The 21,821-nt window shown below is 43.8% G+C and overlaps 2 protein-coding genes across 2 annotated transcripts in view; both read right to left on the bottom strand.

The window, feature by feature from the left end:
- The window catches only part of LOC128431094 (uncharacterized), an 870,493-nt gene that overhangs the window by 516,453 nt on the left and 332,219 nt on the right, over nt 1-21,821 (bottom strand). The window contains exon 3 of the mRNA XM_053417316.1: nt 12,142-12,155. Coding sequence (XP_053273291.1) covers nt 12,142-12,155 — 14 coding nt within the window. The remainder of the gene's footprint in view (nt 1-12,141; nt 12,156-21,821) is intronic.
- On the bottom strand, nt 840-4,616 carry LOC128431092 (transcriptional regulator Myc-like). The gene is made up of 3 exons (XM_053417314.1): nt 4,082-4,616; nt 2,020-2,424; nt 840-1,686 (listed from the first exon to the last, which is right to left on the bottom strand). The coding sequence occupies exons 1-3, from the start codon at nt 4,224-4,226 to the stop codon at nt 1,049-1,051; spliced, it is 1,188 nt and encodes a 395-aa protein (XP_053273289.1). The 5' UTR covers nt 4,227-4,616; the 3' UTR covers nt 840-1,048.

A 21,821-nucleotide genomic window follows, 5' to 3' on the forward strand; every position in this document is an offset into this window, starting at 1 on the left:
AACATTTGTGCAAAATGTGATACCAGCACCAAATTTGGCATGTTGGTTCCCAAGGGACTACTTAACAAATCTGCCTGACGTGCCATTCAAAAATCCAAGGCAATTTCCTGTATGTGCAAATATACATGGCAATAAAAATAATTCTGATTCTGATTCTGATGATTCTGCACTTAAGAAAGCAACCTGTTTATCTTTCAAACACTACATCTGTGTTATTATGAATCTGAGACTTGACTCAAGTTATTTCACAGATCTGTCATACAAGCTATTTTAGTCCAGTGACCTGAAGCTCTCAATGGTCAAGAGTTAAATCCTGTGTGACATTAGCTTTGTGTAAAACCAAATATGTTTCAACTGTTTCTGGTATATTTATTGTGTATCTGAATAAATTAACCAGAAAACAAAGGAGGAATATTGTTGTTTATTATAATGCAATGCCTTTATTAAAAGGCTCTTCTGAAAACAGTTATGATGGCAAAATGACCTGATCGTCTTCGAGACCCTGCATCAAAACTGCACCTTCCAGTGATGATATGGACTTGACCCCTGAATCGCTTCATGTCTCACCAGAAAGAGTCAGTGGGAGATGGTCGTCTTCACCTGAACATCATCAAGCATCACCACATTAACCTGTTGTACCCACACTCCACCTCCAACATGTACCTGGAGCTCGAATGAACGTACAGCTGCTCATAGCAGAAGCTGGGATGGAATGTGTGTGTGTGTGTGTTTTCACTGCAAGAACAAGGACACAAATTTCAGAGGAAACATTTTTTATATTACAAAAATAAAAATATATACATAAAAATGTATATTTTAGTTCGGACCCCCAACGGGACTGCCCTATTTTTAATATTTTATTAATAAAAATAAACTTTTAAATATTGAATCCACCCATAACTTCTACTGAGGCAGTTTTAACTTCAAAATCAAACAAGATTTCAAAACAACTTAATCCGTTTTTGCATTTGCATGCAACAAGAACTGTACACCCCCAAGTCTTGAACTTGCATAATAAACAAAAGGCCCAAAGCTCTTGATTCAAACTTCAAGCACGGCAGCCCTGCATCTGTGCCAGTCTCTGCTTTAAAAGTTCACTTCTCCTCCGCAGCTGCTCTTTCTGTGTGAGGAGTCTCTGCTCGTCGGACTGCATGCTGTAGATACACTCTGTCGCCTTCTTCAGGATCACCGACTTTGCCGCCTTCTCGTTGTTGGCCACCTCGGGGATCTCGTCCCGCAGCGCGACAAGGCTCAACTTGAGCTTCAGCCTCCTCTGGCGCTCCCGAAAGGCTCCTCGAATCCTTCTCTTGTCATTCTCCTCGGTGTCTGACGTCCGGCGCCTCAGACACTTGCGGATGCTGCTGATCTGTTTGAGGACCCTGCTGTGGCCGCTGCTGCCTCCACCTCCTCCTCCACCGCTGCTGCTGCTGCTGCTGCTCTCCAGCTTCAGCCTCCTGACAGCCGGCTGCTCCTGCCTCATGGATGGATGGGCAGTGTAATCATGCTTGTGGGTGGAGACATCAAACCTCTTCAGCACGAGCGGGCTGGGGGGCCTTGTCTCCAGCGGACTGGGGTCGCACCGTTTCACCGCCTGCCTCTTCTCCACTGGGACCACGTCGATCCCCTCCTCTTCCTCCTGGTCCTCCTCTTCCTCCTCATCATGATCCTCGACTCCATCCTCATCCTCTGCAAAAGCAAAAGCAAAAGAAACACTCTGCTCCAGCACCAGCATTCCTGACTTAAATGTATGTCACAGCAGTAGGGGGGGTTAATGCATCCCCCCGCATAGGAGTGGATTGCGTAACATGCATCTTGCTGATCTTACTACTGTCTACAACATGACATGGCAGCATGGCTCTACCGCCTGTCTGCAGATCGCATGCATCAAAACAATACTGAGGCTCTCCTCTATCGCGGTTGTGATGGAGATGTGTGTGTGTGTGATGCACAGCCACATGCACGCTCAGAGGGAAGCAGCACAGGGGGGTGTGCCTGCACGGCGAGACGTTCACCACCCACCTGATTCACTACAGCTGCTGCTGTTGGGCGGCGTGTCCGGCCCCAGGTCCTGGCTCGGCAGCGTCCCTGCGCTCTGCTTGGGCGTCCCTGCTATCGGAAACGGGAAAACCACGGAGGGGTCGATGCACTCGGTGGCCGCCGTGTTCAGGTCCTGCAGGTCGCTGCTGTTCAGCCTCCACGCAGCGGCTGCACCGCCGGCGGAGAAGCCGCTCCACATGCAGTCCTGGATGATGATGGACTTGAGGGAGGTCTGCGAGGAGTCAGGGTCGCAGACGATGCTCTGGTTCACCGCGTCGTCCTCATAGTCAGAGTGGAAATACGGCTGCAGGGAGTCGTAGTCCAGGTCATAGTTTTTACTCGCTAAACTTGAATTCAGCAGCATGATGCGTCCTCGTCCTGTCGCTGCTAGGAAAGACAACAAAGGACGAGTGGTTAGAGCTTGTTTATACAGATGTGCGGCTTCAAACAGCTGCCGGGCAGTGACGCTGGAGGCAGCGCAAAGTGTCAGCAACATCACAGATAGAGCAATCTGAGGGGAAACAGACAAAACCTAGGCTGCTTTAAAACACCTATGAACTAATTAACAGTTATTAACAACTTGCAGCTGTAAATAGTGATCAGGATTAGGGTTGCAAAATTCTGGGAATATTCAAAGTTGGAAACTTTCCATGGGAATTAACGTGAATTAACAGGAATATACTGGAATAAACTGGACATTTTGTGGGTAATTTATAAAAACTGTATTTACCTTGCCATATACAGACATAAATATAAACATTTTGTTTTGTCATAGGCTGATTTGAGCCCTGAGGAAACTTTGGGCACTTGACTACATGCTTCTGATCTTTGTATCATTCTTAACATAGGTCTTTGCACAGTAATTGCACATGTACACAGCCTTTCCTTCTACATTGGCTGGGCTGAAATGTGCACGTGGCATTGTTCTGTAGAATAAGATGAGAAAAAAGCTTGTAAAAAATCACTAATGCAATGCCAGAGATATAAATATATGGCCAATTGGAATCGTCTTTAAAAATATTTTACAAATGATGGATAAATGAATAGAAATAGGCTAGATGAACAGATGAACAATCCTCAATCAGCATGCTAATATATTTTCGAAACTTACCTGACCACCTTGCTTACTCCGGGTAGGAAATGAGTCCTTAGCCCAAGTGAAGGAGTTCAAGTACCTTGGGGTCTTGTTCGCGAGTGAGGGTACTATGGAGCGTGAGATTGGCCGGAGAATCGGAGCAGCGGGGGCGGTATTGCGTTCGCTTTACCGCACCGTTGTAACGAAAAGAGAGCTGAGCCGCAAGGCAAAGCTCTCGATCTACCGGTCGATCTTCGTTCCTATCCTCACCTATGGTCATGAGGGCTGGGTGATGACCGAAAGGACGAGATCGCGGGTACAAGCGGCCGAGATGAGTTTTCTCAGAAGGGTGGCTGGCGTCTCCCTTAGAGATAGGGTGAGAAGCTCAGTCATCCGTGAGGGACTCGGATTAGAGCCGCTGCTCCTTTACTTAGAAAGGAGTCAGCTGAGGTGGTTCGGGCATCTGGTAAGGATGCCCACTGGGCGCCTCCCTTGGGAGGTGTTTCAGGCACGTCCAGTGGGGAGGAGACCTCGGGGAAGACCCAGGACTAGGTGGAGAGATTATATCTCAACACTGGCCTGGGAACGCCTCGGGATCCCCCCGTCAGAGCTGGTCAATGTGGCCCGGGAAAGGGAAGTCTGGGGCCCCCTGCTTGAGCTGCTCCCCCCGCGACCCGACCCCGGATAAGCGGATGACGATGAGATGAGATGAGAGACCTGACCACCTATTATTACCTATTATTACCTACAGCAGACCTAATTCGCCCTGCTGTAGTGTGCGCGATGCTGGCAATTACCTGTGCACGTGATGGAGACATGCACAGTGGAGGGTTGTAATTTAACGTGCAGCGTGTGCAAATAGAATTTGAATAATCAATACATGCAGACTGTCGCATTGATGAATCATCTTCATAGAGCTGAGTTTTGCTTTAAGTGTCATTAGCAGTTAACGATAAACAACTTACTCACTTGTCAACGATGAGTGTGACCGGAGGGCGAGTGATGCATTCTCACTGCTTTGCATTCTCAGTCGGTGGAGTTGACCCCACACAACATCTGCAGCGCCATCGCGCGACATGTTGACGTAGCGTTTCGAATAGTAGATGAGAATCATTGCTAATTTGCAGAGTAAAAATATAGACTTTGTTTGCTCTCACATTGTCTCCTCTTTAGCTAAGTCCCGTTGTGACATATCCCAGCTCTCCCCTCTCTTCTCCTGGGACGGTCGAACCCTCTCTCTGCTGTTTTCCGCCATTCAGCGTCCGGACTCGGTAGAAAGAAGAAAACCTCTAAATCTCCTCTAGACAGTGTTGTGCATGAACGAACGCAAAAGAACGCGTTCATTGAACACGTTCACTTTTGTGAGAACGGTGAACACGTTCATATTTCAGCGTCCTCGCTTATAGACGACAGGAAACTTCTCTCTTTATGTGTAACGTTATTAAAGTCCAGCGAACACGACACCCTTCTTGTTGTAACTCCGACACTCCTGTCACCCACTACTGTGTTCTTCACTCCTCTTCCTCATTCACCCTTGACATGCCAACTCATCAGCCAATGAGAACCTGTCATGCCAGATAACTCACCAGCCATTGGTCTACAACTCTCACTTGCCCCACCCCGACTGGTACATTGAACCTCTGGAAATCCCAATACTTATTGACATGGTGTAGTTAGCTGATCATAAGTCATAACAAACACATAGCAGTCAAACAGAACATAAACCTAACTACCAGTCCGTTACAATATTATCTGAGGTCTAGCTAAAACGTTACTGAATGTCTTCCTTCTCCTGAGGAGAGACGCTGTCTAAATCGAATGCTTGCACCATGTCGTTGCTCAGTGCCCGTGAAATGTCCGTGATGTAGCCTAACCTGAACCAAGTAACTTGACTTCGCACTACGTTACCCATGATTCATCGCACACACACATGCACACCAAACAAGCAAAGTATTCCAAGTGTTTTCTTCTTTGGCCAGTGTCTCGGCTCCGAGCCGTAGTCTGGAGCTCGGCTCCCGGGTTATCTTGGCTCGCTGTCCGGACCGCTCCGTGAAGGAGGAGGAGGAGATGTTTCTTTACTTGGAATGCGGCCACTTTATTTCTCGGATATACAGCAGGAGCAACACTCGCATCACCTCTAGGTGCTCCGTCACTTCTCGTTATAAACACACTTTTAGGGTGTCTTCCCACAATACCCAGGTGCACTACGTCACCCACTACAAACTTTCCTTAAAGGGGCAGGCCATACCTGCAACACAACAGCTCTGGTCTCTTACAAAAATGGCTCACTTTCCACCTTAAACTATGAAATGAACTGAACTATGAACTAGTTCAGAATTTAAATGGTGAACTATGAACGTGAACTATTCATATTTACTTGTGTGAACTGAACTTTGAACTAGTTCATGAGGTGTGCACTTGCACACCACTGCCTCTAGATCCCCTTCATTCCCTTTCTGCCCTTTTTATTTGTCACCTTTCAGCAGCTCACCCTTCAGGCTCGCTTTGCTGCTTTCCTCCCTCCGTTTCTCTTTTCCTGAATGTCTCCTCCTTCTCTTCCATCGCACTCCCCTGCTCTAAATCCTGTCCTCCTCCAGCTGCTCCTCGTCCCCGCTTTCCTGCTCGCCTCTCTCCTCCATCTCACTCTCTGGTTTCTTCTTCTCTGTCTTTTCCTCTCCTCGTGTCCGTTCTCCTCTTCCTCCTCTCTTACGGCCTCTTTGCGCTCCATACACTCCTGTGCGTGGGACATAACGTCCTCAGACACTTGAAGCAGCGGAAATCCGGGCCCTCTCTAAACGTGTGCCCTGGTTTTATGCACAGTCTGCAAACACGCACTAGTCTGTCGTGTATCACTCTGTAATATTCGGTGCCTTTCAGAGTCTCACACTTTGTGGAGAAGGCGAGCGAGCGGACCTTTTAAACACCGTGTTCCGTCTACTATGTCCATCCCCGCCCACTGCATATTCCCCGTCTTAATCCCAGTTTCATCATTGACGCCGGCCTCACTCCCCACTCCGCCAGTTTTCAAATGATTGTGATGTCCTCCATGTACCCTGGCAGGTTTATGAACGACACCACCATATCATCGTTTGTTATGTCTCTGGCGAGTATATGTCAGCGCTCCTTTAACTCGCACTCCGTCCATTACTTTCTCCTTCCCCCTTTTCGTCTTTCAATGTAATTTCAAAAGTCTTCTCTACTCTCACTCTGCAACCCACCACGTATCCACATTGTTTATCGCCTCCTTTAATACCTCCATCATTGTCACGTTCTCTGTTCCCTCCACCTCCACCGTCAGCTCTTTACTGTACTGCGCTGTTCTCTCCCCTGTTCTCTTTCCTCTGTGCCTCGTTTCACCAGCGGTGGACTTGTTTGGTCCGTGTGCCCTCTCACTGGCATTTTCCTGTCTGTTTTCTTTCTCTTGTTGTCCGTCCTTCACTTCACTTCTTTCATCGCCTCCTCTTGCTCTGTCCCTGATTGTTTTTACGGCTGTCTGCTCCTTCCCGTTTGTTGCCGTGCTGTCCGTCTTTTAAAAAAAAAAATTGAAATTTCCCCCAAACAGCAAAAGCTGTCAGGGGATTGTTGAAAACAATAAACTCAATGTTTCTATCAAACGAAAAACGTACAAGACATTGACGTAGAAATGTATTTTACTTGTGAAAAAGACACTTAATTTTAGCTTTTTTCACTGCTCTTGCCATCTCACTCGGACGACCTCAATGGGCGTGTTCAGGGTGGTATGTCTGTAAGCGAATGACTCCACCCACAATACCAATTTTACATGTAAATAAATCAGGGGAAATGTTCAGAAAAGAAAAATTAAGGTGCAATTTTATCATAATATTGTGTGACAACCCTGGAGTTGTCCTGCTGTGGTGTTGTGCTTGTGTGTGTTTCAGGTTCCTGTAGGCGGAGTCAGATCTTAGTAATCAGCTGTGATATGGCACACCTGTGCTGACCAGTATTTAAGAGGGCTGCACACTGGGCTCTCCCCTTCACCAGATCTACCACCACATGGACGCATCATCATCATCATCATCATCATCATCATCATCATCATCATCATCACGTTTGTGTGATTCTTGTTTTTATACACAGACTTTAACTAACGTAACTATATCAAGGAATGGGTATTTGCTGCGTTCTAAAGCTATTTTTGAATGTCCAGAGACACACACTTTGGACAAAAGTTATGGTTGAAACTCGACTTAAAACTAGGATTGTTGTATCATAATTATTTACATTGGAGCACAGTTTATTGATGAATTATGAAGCATAAACCTGTGTTAAATATGCAGTGTGGGTTTCCTTTCTTGGGGAAAAAGATAATGAATCCATCACTCATCTCAAGTGAATAAACCGTTTTATTTACAAGTGCCATTTATTTACAAGAGCCACCTTTCATTCTGACTGTCAAACATTATTCCTGTTTCTATAAACTTCATGTAGGATCAGCATCACTGCCTGCCTTTCCCTTTAGTCTGTCAGAGCCTGTCTCTCAGTCTGGGTTGTTGTGGTTGTGATGCTCATAAGGCCTGGTCGTCTGAGCCGACTGATGATGGCGAGTGTGAGAGAGAGAGTTTTTCTTGTGAGGTGGCACATCGTCAAGATCACCTCCTTTTCTTTTCTGTCCCGACCGAGTCTGACCCTCGGCCCAGCTGCTTCCTGAAGGACCTGTTTTGTGGTTGGGGCGGTAATCAGCAGGCCTGGTCCTCTGATCCGACTGAGGATGTCCAGTGTGCCAACGATCATGTCGGCTGTTTGACGAGGGAACAGAGTTTTTTTTGGGAGGCGGCAAATCTTCATGCTCAATCTTCCTCTCTCTTGACCCCTCAGTTCCTCTGGTCTTGGTGGTGGTGGTGCAGGGATGTAGGTCGGTGCGGTGGGGCTGGCCGGTTTTTCTCCCCTCAGCAAGAGATGGAGGATTCTGCTGGACGGGGTTGGTAGCTGTGTACCGGGGCGGCTTCAGTGGCCCACACACAGCTGTGCCACTGCCAGAAGTCATGATTCTCTTCTGACACATTTGCATCATTTGAAAACAGAAGCTGACACTGCAAGAAAATGAATCCTTTCATTAGATCATCCTTTCATTTATAAGACATATTGTAAGGACCTGTACATGAACTGTATCCGCAGTAACAAAGGTACGAGTGGAATATATATAGCAAAAGATGAATTATACATTTAAAAACATTTAACCAGATCACATTGTTGACTTACTAGTGGCTTTTATGGTCCATTCTGACGATGTGGCGCATGCTGATGAATTTGTGCTCCAGCATCTGACGGGGTGTGATCCTTCTGTCGGGATCAAGCTGAAGCATCGCCTTCAGCATGTCCACAAACATGCGGGCGTCGGCCATCTCTGCAACTTTATCTGCAGAGTTGGGATTGCTGATGGGTCGGGTCTAAAACACAAACATGTCCTCGGTTAGCTCCAGTACTGAATAAAAACCTCTCTAGGACATTCCGAGTGTTTTTCTTCTTATCTTAAAGGAACAAGCTCATGTTGAATGATCTTAAAGAAGACATACATGCAAGAGGCCGTCCAGGGAGGTGAACTTCCAAAACCTGTTCTCCATTGGCTGCTTCCCCGTCTCTTTGTGGTACTCCTCTGGTGTCTGTTCAGAAAGTGGTGGGGTTAGCAGAGTGCATCAGACTCGCACAAGCGTGTAGAGGGAACCAAATATGTTACAGCAAGGCAGACACGAAATGGAGATAGAGATATTTGAATATAACAAGCGGTTTCAGGTCGGCACCTTGAGTTTCCAGACGGAGGTGGTGGAGTCGACGTTTCTCTTGAAGAATTGTGGAGTTTTACATCCATGGTTGAGCATGGTGTCGGGTAGCTGACCCTGAGTCTCCATGATGTATCTGATCTGAAAATACAACACAGCTTAAAATTCCACCACAGTCCAGGTGAAGTACTACTTATTTATCTTAATATTATGCACATATGTATATGTACCATTTCATATTCACCCAATCCAGGGTAGAGCAGGGCCCCGAGGTACATCGCAGCAGCAATGCAGCCCAGCGACCACATGTCTATGGCCTCTGTGAAGGGATGTCCCAGCATGATCTCTGGGGATCTGACAGAGGAGCAACAACCACGATCACATAAACCATGCAAAATATGTGGGTTGTTTTGAAGCACACCTCTTACTGCTACATTTGTGTGAATGGATAAAGACATGATGTTTTTATTCTCAGTTAAAATGTTTTTTTCTAAGTTAATAATAAGCCATTAAGTTCCGTCATGGTTCCAGAAGCTCACCGGTATGGAAGGGTCTGAATGTGGGAACCCAACTTGGCAGCTGACACGTCAAACGCCAGTCCGAAGTCGATCACTTTGACCCTGAAGGGCTCCCGAATGTGTACAACTTTTCCGAATGTGCCCTGTCCGAGAAAAGACTGCATCTCGTAGTAAGAGGAGCCGGAGGTTAGCAGGCTTCCTGGAACCACCTGGTTGTCCTGAGCAGTTAGCGTGGCAGCCATGTTGCTTCAATTAATCTGTTAAAATGCACAAAGTGTGTTGTAGGTTCGAGAGCAAAAGGTGAAATCTCGGTAATTCTGTCAAGCCTTGAAACCATGAATACTATTGTGAATGTTATAAAAGCTATGTTTTATCCTGAGTAGGTTGGTCTATTTGTAATGACAGGATTACACAGACAACAAACCGTTTTCCTCCAAGTCAAAAATCATAGGCAGGCAATGAGGGATGATGCAGATAAAAGCCTCAACTGAAACCTTTGAAGTCTTTCAAGCCTAGTAACCGTGGCAACTATTGTTGTTATGATTTATAAAAGTTATATTTTATCCTGCGTATATTGGTTTATTTGTAATAACAGAATTACACGAACAACTAAACTGATTTCCTTCAAAAACAACTAAACCTATTTCTTCCAAATTATAAATTATTATAATAAGGGATGATGCAGATACAAGGTTCAATTGTATTTTTTAAAGCCAGGACCCTGTGGCTCCTCCCCCTCTCCCCCCCCCCTTTCTCTCGCTCTCTTTCTTTCTCTCGCACTGCATGCTGGGAGTTTGGTAGTGTTGAGGGTGTGAGAATTTGTGTTTTCCCGCAAACTTCTATACTGTATTTCTAACTGTGTTTTTGTATAATTGTGTAGTTGTTAGTTGTTGTGTTGTTAGTGTGTCTGTGGTTGTTTGGCGGACCGTGAGCCGCTGTCCCTGTCTGTGAGACACGGAGGGAGGCTGGTACCGCAGCAGGACAGCCCGGTGCAGCAGGTGTTGTTGGCGGTTCGAGAGCAGGTGGAACACGGGAACATCTCTTACAACTCACGGAGGAACGAAGCGGTGGTCGTGTTTCTGAGAGCGGCCTGGTGATCCGGGATCAGCTCGTCCAGGTGTGGAGATGTGGGTCACCAGCGGATCTCCTGTCCCCACAGCAGCCACAGCGGGCCGGGGGGAAGGAGGCTGTTCCTCCGGGGCTCGGCGAGGCAGGCAACTCCGCGCATGCTGTCGGTGCTGCCGGGGGCCCGATGGTCGGCTCTGCTGGTGTCAGAGACTCGGTGGTCGGGTCGGCGGGGACCAGAGGCTCGTTGGCCGGTGTCATTGCTGCCGGTGGCTGTGTTGTAAAGTCCGCCGGGGATGGCGTGTCTAAAGATGGGTCCACTGGTGGTTGCAGCCCGGTTCTGTGGTTGTTAGCGGCCCGGTGCCCGGTGGCCCTCTGGTCGGAATGCGGGTCTTAGTGGTCCGGTGCCCGGTTGTCCTCTGGTCGGGCTGCGGGTCTTAGTGGTCCGGTGCCCGGTGGCCGGGCTGCGGGTCTTAGACGCCCGGTGCCCGGTGGCCCTGTGGTCGGGCCCAGTGCCCAGTGGCCCTGTGGTCGGGCTGCGGGTCTTGGTGACCCGGTGCCCTGTGGCTTTCATCGGTCCTGCTGAACAGGGGCCTACTGGTTGTCTTGGTGATGACGTGACTCTGACTCTGAAAGTGTGTCAAGTGTTTCTCAAACTGTTTCCTCTGAAGGAGATTAACATTTAGATGAAACCTTCGGTGAAACAGTTCATGTGAAAGATCTGAAATTCGGTTTCATCAATATCCATACACCCAGTCAAGGCTCTGAGCAGGAAAGACTTCTACACATTTTTAAAGAAACATTCAGTGGTTATTGACCAAGAAGAATGTATTGTTGTGTGTGGAGACTGGAACTGCTGCACAGACTTTAATTTAGACTTTCAGTCATCTCTGTTTTTATCTGGTGAAACGTTCACTGGTCCTTCATTTTTAAAGTGTGTGTGTGTGTGTGTGTGTTTGTGTGTGTGTGTGTGTGTGTGTGTTTGTGTGTGTGTCTGCGTCATGTAGTTTTCCTTTCTAAAATATCTGATTGAATAAATAATTATTATTTATTTAGATGATAAACTCTGACTGCAGTTCCAGTTATTTTTTGATTTATTATTCACACACAGTAACAGAGTCATACACGGACTTAGAGCACCCCAACCCGGGAGACAACACTGACAGAGAGAGACAAAGTGAAACACTGTACTGATGCAAACACAAATTTTACATTCACATAAATGAGGCCTCATACAGTAGTGAACACTCATTGTATGGTGTAAGTATCCCTTCACTCTCTATTTGTTTCCCTCCTACGCTCTGCCCTTAGACACTGCACACCAGTGTTAATTTCGTTGACGAAGACGATGACGAAATATATTCGTTAACGACCTTTTTTCCATGACGAAGACGAGATGAAGACGTAACGAAAACGAATCTTTGAAAATAAAAACTATGACGAAATCTATTTTAATTTTCGTTGACGAGACGAGACGAGACGAAAATGTTGGTGGTTGACTAAGTCACAATAATTTTTAAAACATCATCGTATCAGGCCGTCATGAAGTATCAGTAGCGGGTGAGTGAATCTGTCTGTGTGTGTGTGTGTGTGCCTGTGCGCTCCCAGATAGCGCTCCGGTCCGTAGCTCCGCCCCCCGCCTCGCGCACTCGCTCAGAGAGACACAGTGAAAGCAGAGCGCGTTCTCGTGGAGCAGCCTCTCAGTGACCGACTGCTTCTTAACTATGGAAACAGTGAAAACACAGAGTTTCTCTGGTCTCAGCTGGTCAGAGATCAGCGCCGCAGCTTCTTCATCAGAGCAGAAGCTGCAGTTGGTTTGTACCGATGTTCAGTTTCTGTGTCCGGCTCCAGTCTGACCTGCTCTCCCTTTTTGTTTTCACATTTAAAATTAAATATATATTTTTAAGCTATTAGGCTGCAGCTATATGTTTTTATAGAAAAGGAGTTTAATGTGGCTATTAAATGTGACTAAAACTAGACTAAAATGGAATTAGTTTTCGTCGACTAAAACTAGACTAAAATGGAATTTGTTTTCGTCGACTAAAACTAGACTAAAACTAAGAAGGATTAAAATGACTAAAAGGTGACTAAAACTAATATGCATTTTCGTCAAAAGACTAAGACTAAGACTAAATCAAAAATAGCTGCCAAAATTAACACTGCTGCACACCCCTTATGTGTGTGTTATGTAGCTTATAGTGATTGTGTAATGCAGTTAGAGCAAATCAAATGTTTTCCCACACGCGGCCCAAACAAATGTGTTTCTCCTCCTGAACACGTGTGCACAAGATGTGTGCGTGCATGTGACAGTATGTTACACACTGGCACAGAATCTGGGCTGCTGTGATTGTGTTGGTGATGGGTAAATTGTGCAATAAGTGGTGGGACTGCACAGCAGAGAGAAAACTAGAGCCTGTAGCACGGACAGGGTGAGTCACAGCTCTGCTCCCAACTTACTTAAAATAGCATCTCATCATATTTCTAGTCAGACATTTCGTAAACAATATTTTTGCCTGAAATATTGCTTTGTTCTGATATTTTTTCCCTCGTCAACAATAAGACTGCAAATAGTGATTAAGCGGAGGATTTTCTTTATTTTCATGTCAACTATAAATCTTTAGTTTTGTCCGGAAAAAAAACACTCCAGATCCCCAATGTACTCACTTTTCAAGGACATAAAAAACATAAATCTTCACGTTTAAGAACCAGCAAATTGTTCAGAAAATTCATAGTCAAATAAAGTAGCTGATTATGTCTCATCAAATTCAAATAACTGGTCATTTCGGGCACAAGAAACAGGTTCCAGGGTCTCACAATGAAGACTGTAGATATACAGCATGTGTGTGAGAGTTTATATTAGCCTCAATTGGGCACACACAAAGGTCTGTGGCGCCATGGCCCACTGAGAGACAAAGTGTGTGTGTGTGTGTGTGTGTGTGTGTGTGTGTGTGTGTGTGTGTGTGTGTGTGTGTGTTGGTATAACCGGAATTCAGGGACAATTTGTCCGTCTACACACCGGCAATCCGCAAACCTTAGGGTAATTTGAGGACTATGCCAAGGTCCCCGGATTTCAAACAATTTATTTGCATTTGTGACTGTCAGAGGAACATCCTCTCTCATTTTCGTTCAAAGTCCTTTTTTACCACAAACCTGTTTTTAGGTGTATCCCAGTGTATAGAGTAGCGCATCCTATCGGTTGTGCTTATATTGCACTTTCATACACATTTCCTACACACACGGTTCGATTTTGCCGCCCTTTTCACTGATTGGTTGGTTCGAACAAGTGGGTGGCGTCTACAGGAAGTTCGCTCCAAGGACCGCCCCGACTGGGCTTTTAAACATTAAATCCCATTTGAAGCTGCTGGCGACCAATGGATGCACTATAGGATTTAAAACATACAGGTAAGCATTAAAACTTGTAAACAAAGTATATATTTGCATGTGGAAGTATTTTACACCATAACAATAACTTATTAAGTTTAATTTTTTTTTTTTTTATTATTGATGCATATTTTAATGGAAATAAAGTTAGTTTAACTTCAATGCATATTGGCATTAGGTTGTTTTTACAGCATTGCTAATGCATGCTGTTGAGGCCGGTGTTACCTTCACAAGGCTGCACTAGTAGTAGAGCTAACAGCTACCAGCTCTCAGCTGCAGCAGCTTCAGAGCAGGCAGGAGAGGATCAGTCTTGTATTTTGGAGGAATGTGCTTCGTGCAGTGTCGTGTAACCAGCTGTTTTGTGGACTAGAGAAGGTGAGGATGTTTGATTCGTGTTCATTTTAAGCCACACAAGCCGCAGTTTATTTTCATGCACGTGGAAGCTCCGTGTCGGCAGCGGCCACGCCCCCTCGTTGAGCTGTGCGTGCATGCCTTCACACAGGTGATAGTACTGAGCACAGGTGGTGGGGATGAGGACAGCAGCTTTGAGCAGTTACAGAGTGGTCCGGTCAGTGTTTGGGAGCTGAAAACAGCTAAAAACAACTAAGGTAATGTGGAGTTGTTTGTTTAAACAAGCTAGTGGCTACACTGTTCTTGTTAACTTGTATTGTTAGGTCTGCTTGTTAAATCGTATGTGCTTAGCTGCAGCAGCTTCAGAGCAGGCAGGAGAGGATCAGTCTTGTATTTTGGAGGAATGTGCTTCGTGCAGTGTGGTGTAACCAGCTGTTTTGTGGACTAGAGAAGGTGAGGATGTTTGATTCGTGTTCATTTTAAGCCACACAAGCCGCAGTTTATTTTCATGCACGTGGAAGCTCCGTGTCGGCAGCGGCCACGCCCCCTCGTTGAGCCGTGCGTGCGTGCGTGCCTTGACACAGGTGATAGTAATGAGCACAGGTGGTGGGGGTGAGGACAGCAGCTTTGAGCAGTTACAGAGACAGCTAAAAACAACTAAGGTAATGTGGAGTTGTTTGTTTAAACAAGCTAGTGGCTACACAGTTCTTGTTAACTTGTATTGTTAGGTCTGCTTGTTAAATCTTATGTGCTTAAAACTGTAAGCTATCAGTGTTTCCACAGAGGTTTTTGGCTGTTATCGTTATTATGAAAGTGTAAAGTACAATAGTGAGGAGCAACAAAGCTGTGGTACAGTATCTGGTGCAGTGTGTGCCATTTAAAAATGCTGTTTAATATTCATGTTGATTATTGACTATTCCATAACTGAAAGCAAGGATGAAATGTCAACAGGCTTTATTTCTATTTCATTTTTTCCCCTGAGATAGAGACTCACAGCACTCATGTTGTCTTATATAGTATTTTTAAGTGAACATCTTGCATCTGGTAGATAACAGGTTGAGCTGTTTATTGTTTTGGGTTGTTATTTGAATTAAAACAAAATTATGACAAACTAATCACATGTCAGAAGCACTGATGTGAAAACCTCACAAACCATGGTCCGTGTAAATGTCATAAAGGACCTTGGATCGGAAATGTGAACCCAGCAGTGTGCTATCGCACAATAGTCAAGTCATCTGGATACTGCTGTAAATATAATTGAATGTTAATGTAAAATTGTATATGTAGGTTAAGTTCTTGTTTGAAGAAGCAGGACAAGGACAGTGAGTGAGGAAGAGATACAGAGACTGAGGATGATCATTCAAGCAGATGAAAGACTGCATTTATTTGCGTGTCTGTTCCTACTGGATGCTAATGATGGGACATCAATCCCACAAGAGGTTCAATGCAGCTGATGTAGTTATAGAATCTCTGTACACTGAGATTATGTTACATTAAATTGTAGAGAGTTGAGTTTGTGGTCCAACACAGCTCTACACTAGAACAGACATCATCCTACTGTTAATATTTAGTTAATGTGCAGCCTATTTCTGTTGTAGAAGCATTAAGTCCTTTGTATTAAATTTAAACTTGAATGTTGATTTATGAGCTCAGAATATAGCTTCTGCTCAGATGCCACATGTAAATTACTAGACTTCTAGTACATAATAATCCTAACAACAATCTTCTTTTAATTATGTTACTCTGGCTTTTGTCACTGGCCAGTGAATCATGCAGAGGCGAAGGCGCATAAATCCAATGGATGATGCAAAATTTTTTGCTCACACTGGAAGGGATAAACTTGGACTGGACATCAATTACATTAATGCTTTCAAAGGTAAGTTGAATCTTAAACTTAAATTGGTGTCCTAACTTTTTATCACTTATTTGGTAAAGATTTATTTATTGTTTGGTTTTGTGTATTAACTAGGTCGTGGTATCTTCACCTCTGCTCCTTTTGAAAAAGGCGACTTTCTCTGCGAATATCGAGGTGACCTAATAACAAACGAAGAATGTGAAAGGAGACAGAAAATATACCATGACGCCCTTAAGGTGTTCATGTTCGAGTTCCGTTTTAGTGGTAAACTGTGGTGGTAAGTATATTATTTCAGTGCTAACTGGTCTAAATCCAAATTCCATGACTCATTGCTTTTGGTGCTGAACATATACAAATTATTGATAGAAGGCTCTTGAGTCAGGTTAATAAATACTACTCTTGTTTGTGTATAAATTGAAAGATTTGTAATTAAGTGTTGTCTTTTTGTAGTGTTGATGCAGCAAAGGAAGATGGATCACTCGGAAGACTAGTAAATGACGACCATATCAGCCCTAATGCAAAGATGAAGTACCTGAATGTGCAGGGGAAACCCCATCTGTGTTTATTTGCCATACGGGACATAGTTGCAGGAGAGGAGATAACCTATAACTATGGTGACTCAGACTGGCCGTGGAGAAGCAAGGTAGTTTTTTACTTGATGACGTGACGTGATGTTGATCCCCTGAAACAAATGGTTTAGAAAACTTCAGTTCACAAACACTTTATATTTTCCGTATAGTTTTGGTTTGAACTAATATATTGCCACATACAGACACACAAGACACTGACAGAATTGTTTGTTATTAAAATCTCCAGAAATCTGGAGGGATGTCATCGGATGTCAAACATGGTGAGGCACCATGCACAGCAAAGCTTTCTACGAGAACTCAAAAGAGGTCAACACATGAAGCCCCAAAAATGATGCCTACAAGGACATCAGCTGGTCGTCCTGAATGCTTTAATAAGGTATATAACAATTTCAAGTTCATGATTTGTGTAAACAGTTTGAAGCTACTTTTGGATGGTATGTTTCTGCATATTAATTGATTGTGTGCGTAAACTTAAGGAGGCACACCAACAGACTGTCCTCTTCTTGCTCTCATCACACTCTTCATTAGTGTTATTTTCCTGACCATCTCTTACTGCTTCAGCTACACTTAAGCCACTTTCATACATGAAGTGCACTCTGGATTTTGTCCGGACATCAATTGGAGGAACTGTAAGTGTGACCGCAAATGTCCGATTCAGTCACACCGGAATTAACTGGTCTTTAACGTGCCAGCACCCTAATACAAAATCTGGGTAATGTCTGATATGCAACAGATAATAGTCTGCAGGATTCACAGAGTGCTAGTGGGTGTGTTCATGATGTTGATGCATAATATGTACTTTAACTGCTTCTTACTTTTTTCTGATGGCCTGTATGTTGTTTTGCACTCTTTTGTTGATATTTGATGAGTTCAAATACACGCAGTTTCGTTATTATTAACATTAGTGATGAGTCCTTCTGCTGCATGCGTTGATGGTGCTCCTCCTCTCACCTGATGCAATTTGACATTTGCAGTACTGAGATCGCGTCTGACAGTCTCTTTTGTGAGCTGCATATGTAAAAGGGCAACACCGGAAAATGATCATACTAGAGTTTCAAGATTTTTGTCCTAATCAATACAAATCTAGGAAGGTTAGAGGCAAGCAGTCAGACAGCAAAAAACTCACATCCACCGCTCACAGTTAGTGTGACCGTTGTATAAGATGGGTTGTCAGTGTATATAAAGAAGGAATCAAAAGTCATCAATTCATCCGTCACAACTAACTGAGATTATTATAGTTCTATTAGCTTGCATTCTGTATTCATCTGACACCTTAGGTGACTACAATCAATTCCAAAGTGCATTTTTCTCCCCACAAAGTTGTGTGTGTGTGCGCGCTGTCACCTGAGTGTATTGTGTATAACAACAATGGTATTTAAGGACAACCTCAGAGGATGTCTTTCAGAATGTAAGGCAGAATAACATTTGAGTGTGTGTGTATAAAGCTCTGACACCAATATGACTTGGGTGGACCATACGTTATTTGGGGTCCCTCCCGTAGGTGGGGTTGTTATTGGCATCACTTTGATACTTCATAAAGACTTTCACATGATGTCACAGACAACATGCTGTCTTCAACATATTTATAATGTTGTTCTGTTTTCTTCGGCAGGGTATTGATGAGGATATGCCTCAGGGAAGTCCTAATACCACAAATTCCCAGACCCTAGATGAAGGTCATGTACAGGTATGCAGATGTAAAACTAGAGAGGTTCCTCTTGTGCTTTTTGTAAGCAGTATGTGTTCTTTTTTCATCCAGACCTCACATATCCCTTTTGATTAGTGCATTCACATTACATGACGTTTTATTCAACTTTTCTTCCATTCATTATCTGCTACAGATGACTATCGAAAGAAGCCAGATTGAGATGACTGCAAGCAACCTGAACCAGACAAGTCCAGTGCTTGATCCACTCACCAGGACTGGACAGGTAGGTGAAGTGGGCATGATGACATGAATTGTAGAAAAGGTTAGGGTTAGTGTGTGTGTGTGCTGTCACCTGAGTGTATTATGGTGTATAAGGACAATGGTATTTAAGGACAACCTCAGAGGATGTCTTTCAGAATGTAAGGCAGAATAACATTTGAGTGTGTGTGTATTAAGCTCTGACACCAATATGACTTGGGTGGACCATACGTTATTTGGGGTCCCTCCCGTAGGTGGGGTTGTTAGTGGCATTTCTTTGGTATTTAAGAGTACTTGTACAACCTGCATTTGATCTTATGTTAGTTTAATGGGAGTGGTAATTTTTTGTATTCATGTTGTATGTCACAGATGTGGACTCGGTCACCAGTAATGCATGAAATGCAAGACAAGATCATATATAAAATCAATCAAAACAAATCTAGGCATGTTAGAGGCCTAGAGTCAGACATTAAAAAGCTCATAGCCACCAATCACAGGTAGCGTGAGACCAAAATGGGTTGTCAGAAAATAAAGAAGGAATCAAAAATCAAATTCATCCGTTACAATTAACTGTGATTAGTATAGTTCTAACAGCTTGCAGGCTGCCGTAATCAGACATTTCAGGTGACTAGAAATACTTCCAAAGTGCATTATTCTCCCCACAAAACACTTGGGACCACAGTCATGATGACTGTCACATAATGTTACAGGTATGAAGATGTTGAACCATCTAGAGAGGCTCCTTTTTTTTTTAAGCAATACTTGTTTTTATCCAGACCTCAAATATCTCTTGACTGCTGCATTCTCACTATATTACTTTTTATTCAACTTTTCTTCCATTCATTATCTGCTACAGATGATGACCGAAAGAGGCCAGATTGAGATGAGTGCAAGCAACCTGAACCAGACAAGTCCAGTGCTTGATCCACTCACCGGGATTGGACAGGTAGGTGAAGTGTGCTTGGTGACATGAATTGTGGAAAAATGTAGGGTTAGGGTTAGTGTGTGTGTGTGTGCTGTTACCTGAGTGTATTATGGTGTGTAAGGACAATGGTATTTAAGGACAATCTCAGAGGATGTCTTTCAGAATTTAAGGCAGAATAACATTTGAGTGTGTGTGTATTAAGCTCTGACACCAATATGACTTGGGTGGACCATACGTTATTTGGGGTCCCTCACGTAGGTGGGGTTGTTATTGGCATCACTTTGGTACTGCATAATTACTTTCACATGATGTCACAGACAACATCCTATCTTCAACATATTTATAATGTTGTTTTGTTCTCTTCGGCAGGGTATTAATGAGGATATGCCTCAGGGAAGTCCTGAGACCACAAATTCCCAGACCCCAGATGAAGGTCATGTGCAGGTATGAAGATGTAAAACTCTAGAGAGGTTCCTCTTGTGCTTTTTGTAAGCAGTATGTGTTCTTTTTCATCCAGACCTCAAATATCCCTTTTGATTAGTGCATTCACATTACATGACTTTTTATTCAACTTTTCTTCCATTCATTATCCGCTACAGATGACGACCGAAAGAGGCCAGATTGAGATGAGTGCAAGCAACCTGAACCAGAGAAGTCCAGTTCTTGATCCGCTCACCAGAATTGGACAGGTAGGTGAAGTGAGCATGATGACATGAATTGTAGAAAAAGTTAGGGTTAGTGTGTGTGTGTGCTGTCACCTGAGTGTATTATGGTGTATAAGGACAATGGTATTTAAGGACAACCTCAGAGGATGTCTTTCAGAATGTAAGGCAGAATAACATTTGAGTGTGTGTGTATTAAGCTCTGACACCAATATGACTTGGGTGGACCATACGTTATTTGGGGTCCCTCCCGTAGGTGGGGTTGTTAGTGGCATTTCTTTGGTATTTAAGAGTACTTGTACAACCTGCATTTGATCTTATGTTAGTTTAATGGGAGTGGTAATTTTTTGTATTCATGTTGTATGTCACAGATGTGGACTCGGTCACCAGTAATGCATGAAATGCAAGACAAGATCATATATAAAATCAATCAAAACAAATCTAGGCATGTTAGAGGCCTAGAGTCAGACATTAAAAAGCTCACAGCCACCAATCACAGGTAGCGTGAGACCAAAATGGGTTGTCAGAAAATAAAGAAGGAATCAAAAATCCAATTCATCCGTTACAATTAACTGTGATTAGTATAGTTCTAACAGCTTGCAGGCTGCCGTAATCAGACATTTCAGGTGACTAGAAATACTTCCAAAGTGCATTATTCTCCCCACAAAACACTTGGGACCACAGTCATGATGACTGTCACATAATGTTACAGGTATGAAGATGTTGAACCATCTAGAGAGGCTCCTTTTTTATTTTGTATTTTTAAGCAATACTTGTTGTTTTTATCCAGACCTCAAATATCTCTTGACTGGTGCATTCTCACTCTATTACTTTTTATTCAACTTTTCTTCCATTCATTATCTGCTACAGATGACGACCGAAAGAGGCCAGATTGAGATGAGTGCAAGCAACCTGAACCAGAGAAGTCCAGTGCTTGATCCACTCACCAGGATTGCACAGGTAGGTGAAGTGTGCTTGGTGACATGAATTGTGGAAAAATGTAGGGTTAGGTTTTGTGTGTGTGTGTGCTGTCACCTGAGTGTATTATGGTGTGTAAGGACAATGGTATTTAAGGACAATCTCAGAAGATGTCTTTCAGAATGTAAGGCAGAATAACATTTGAGTGTGTGTGTATTAAGCTCTGACACCAATATGACTTGGGTGGACCATACGTTATTTGGGGTCCCTCCCGTAGGTGGGGTTGTTAGTGTTATTTCTTTGGTATTTAAGAGTACTTGTACAACCTGCATTTGATCTTATGTTAGTTTAATGGGAGTGGTAATTTTTTGTATTCATGTTGTATGTCACAGATGTGGACTCGGTCACCAGTAATGCATGAAATGCAAGACAAGATCATATATAAAATCAATCAAAACAAATCTAGGCATGTTAGAGGCCTAGAGTCAGACATTAAAAAGCTCACAGCCACCAATCACAGGTAGCGTGAGACCAAAATGGGTTGTCAGAAAATAAAGAAGGAATCAAAAATCAAATTCATCCGTCACAATTAACTGTGATTAGTATAATTCTAACAGCTTGCAGGCTGCCGTAATCAGACATTTCAGGTGACTAGAAATACTTCCAAAGTGCATTATTCTCCCCACAAAACACTTGGAACCACAGTCATGATGACTGTCACACAATGTTACAGGTATGAAGATGTTGAACAATCTAGAGAGGCTCCTTTTTTTCTTTTTTTAGCAATACTTGTTTTTATC

Source organism: Pleuronectes platessa, chromosome 24 (assembly GCF_947347685.1).
Source record: "Pleuronectes platessa chromosome 24, fPlePla1.1, whole genome shotgun sequence".
In the NCBI taxonomy this organism is placed as follows: domain Eukaryota; kingdom Metazoa; phylum Chordata; class Actinopteri; order Pleuronectiformes; family Pleuronectidae; genus Pleuronectes; species Pleuronectes platessa.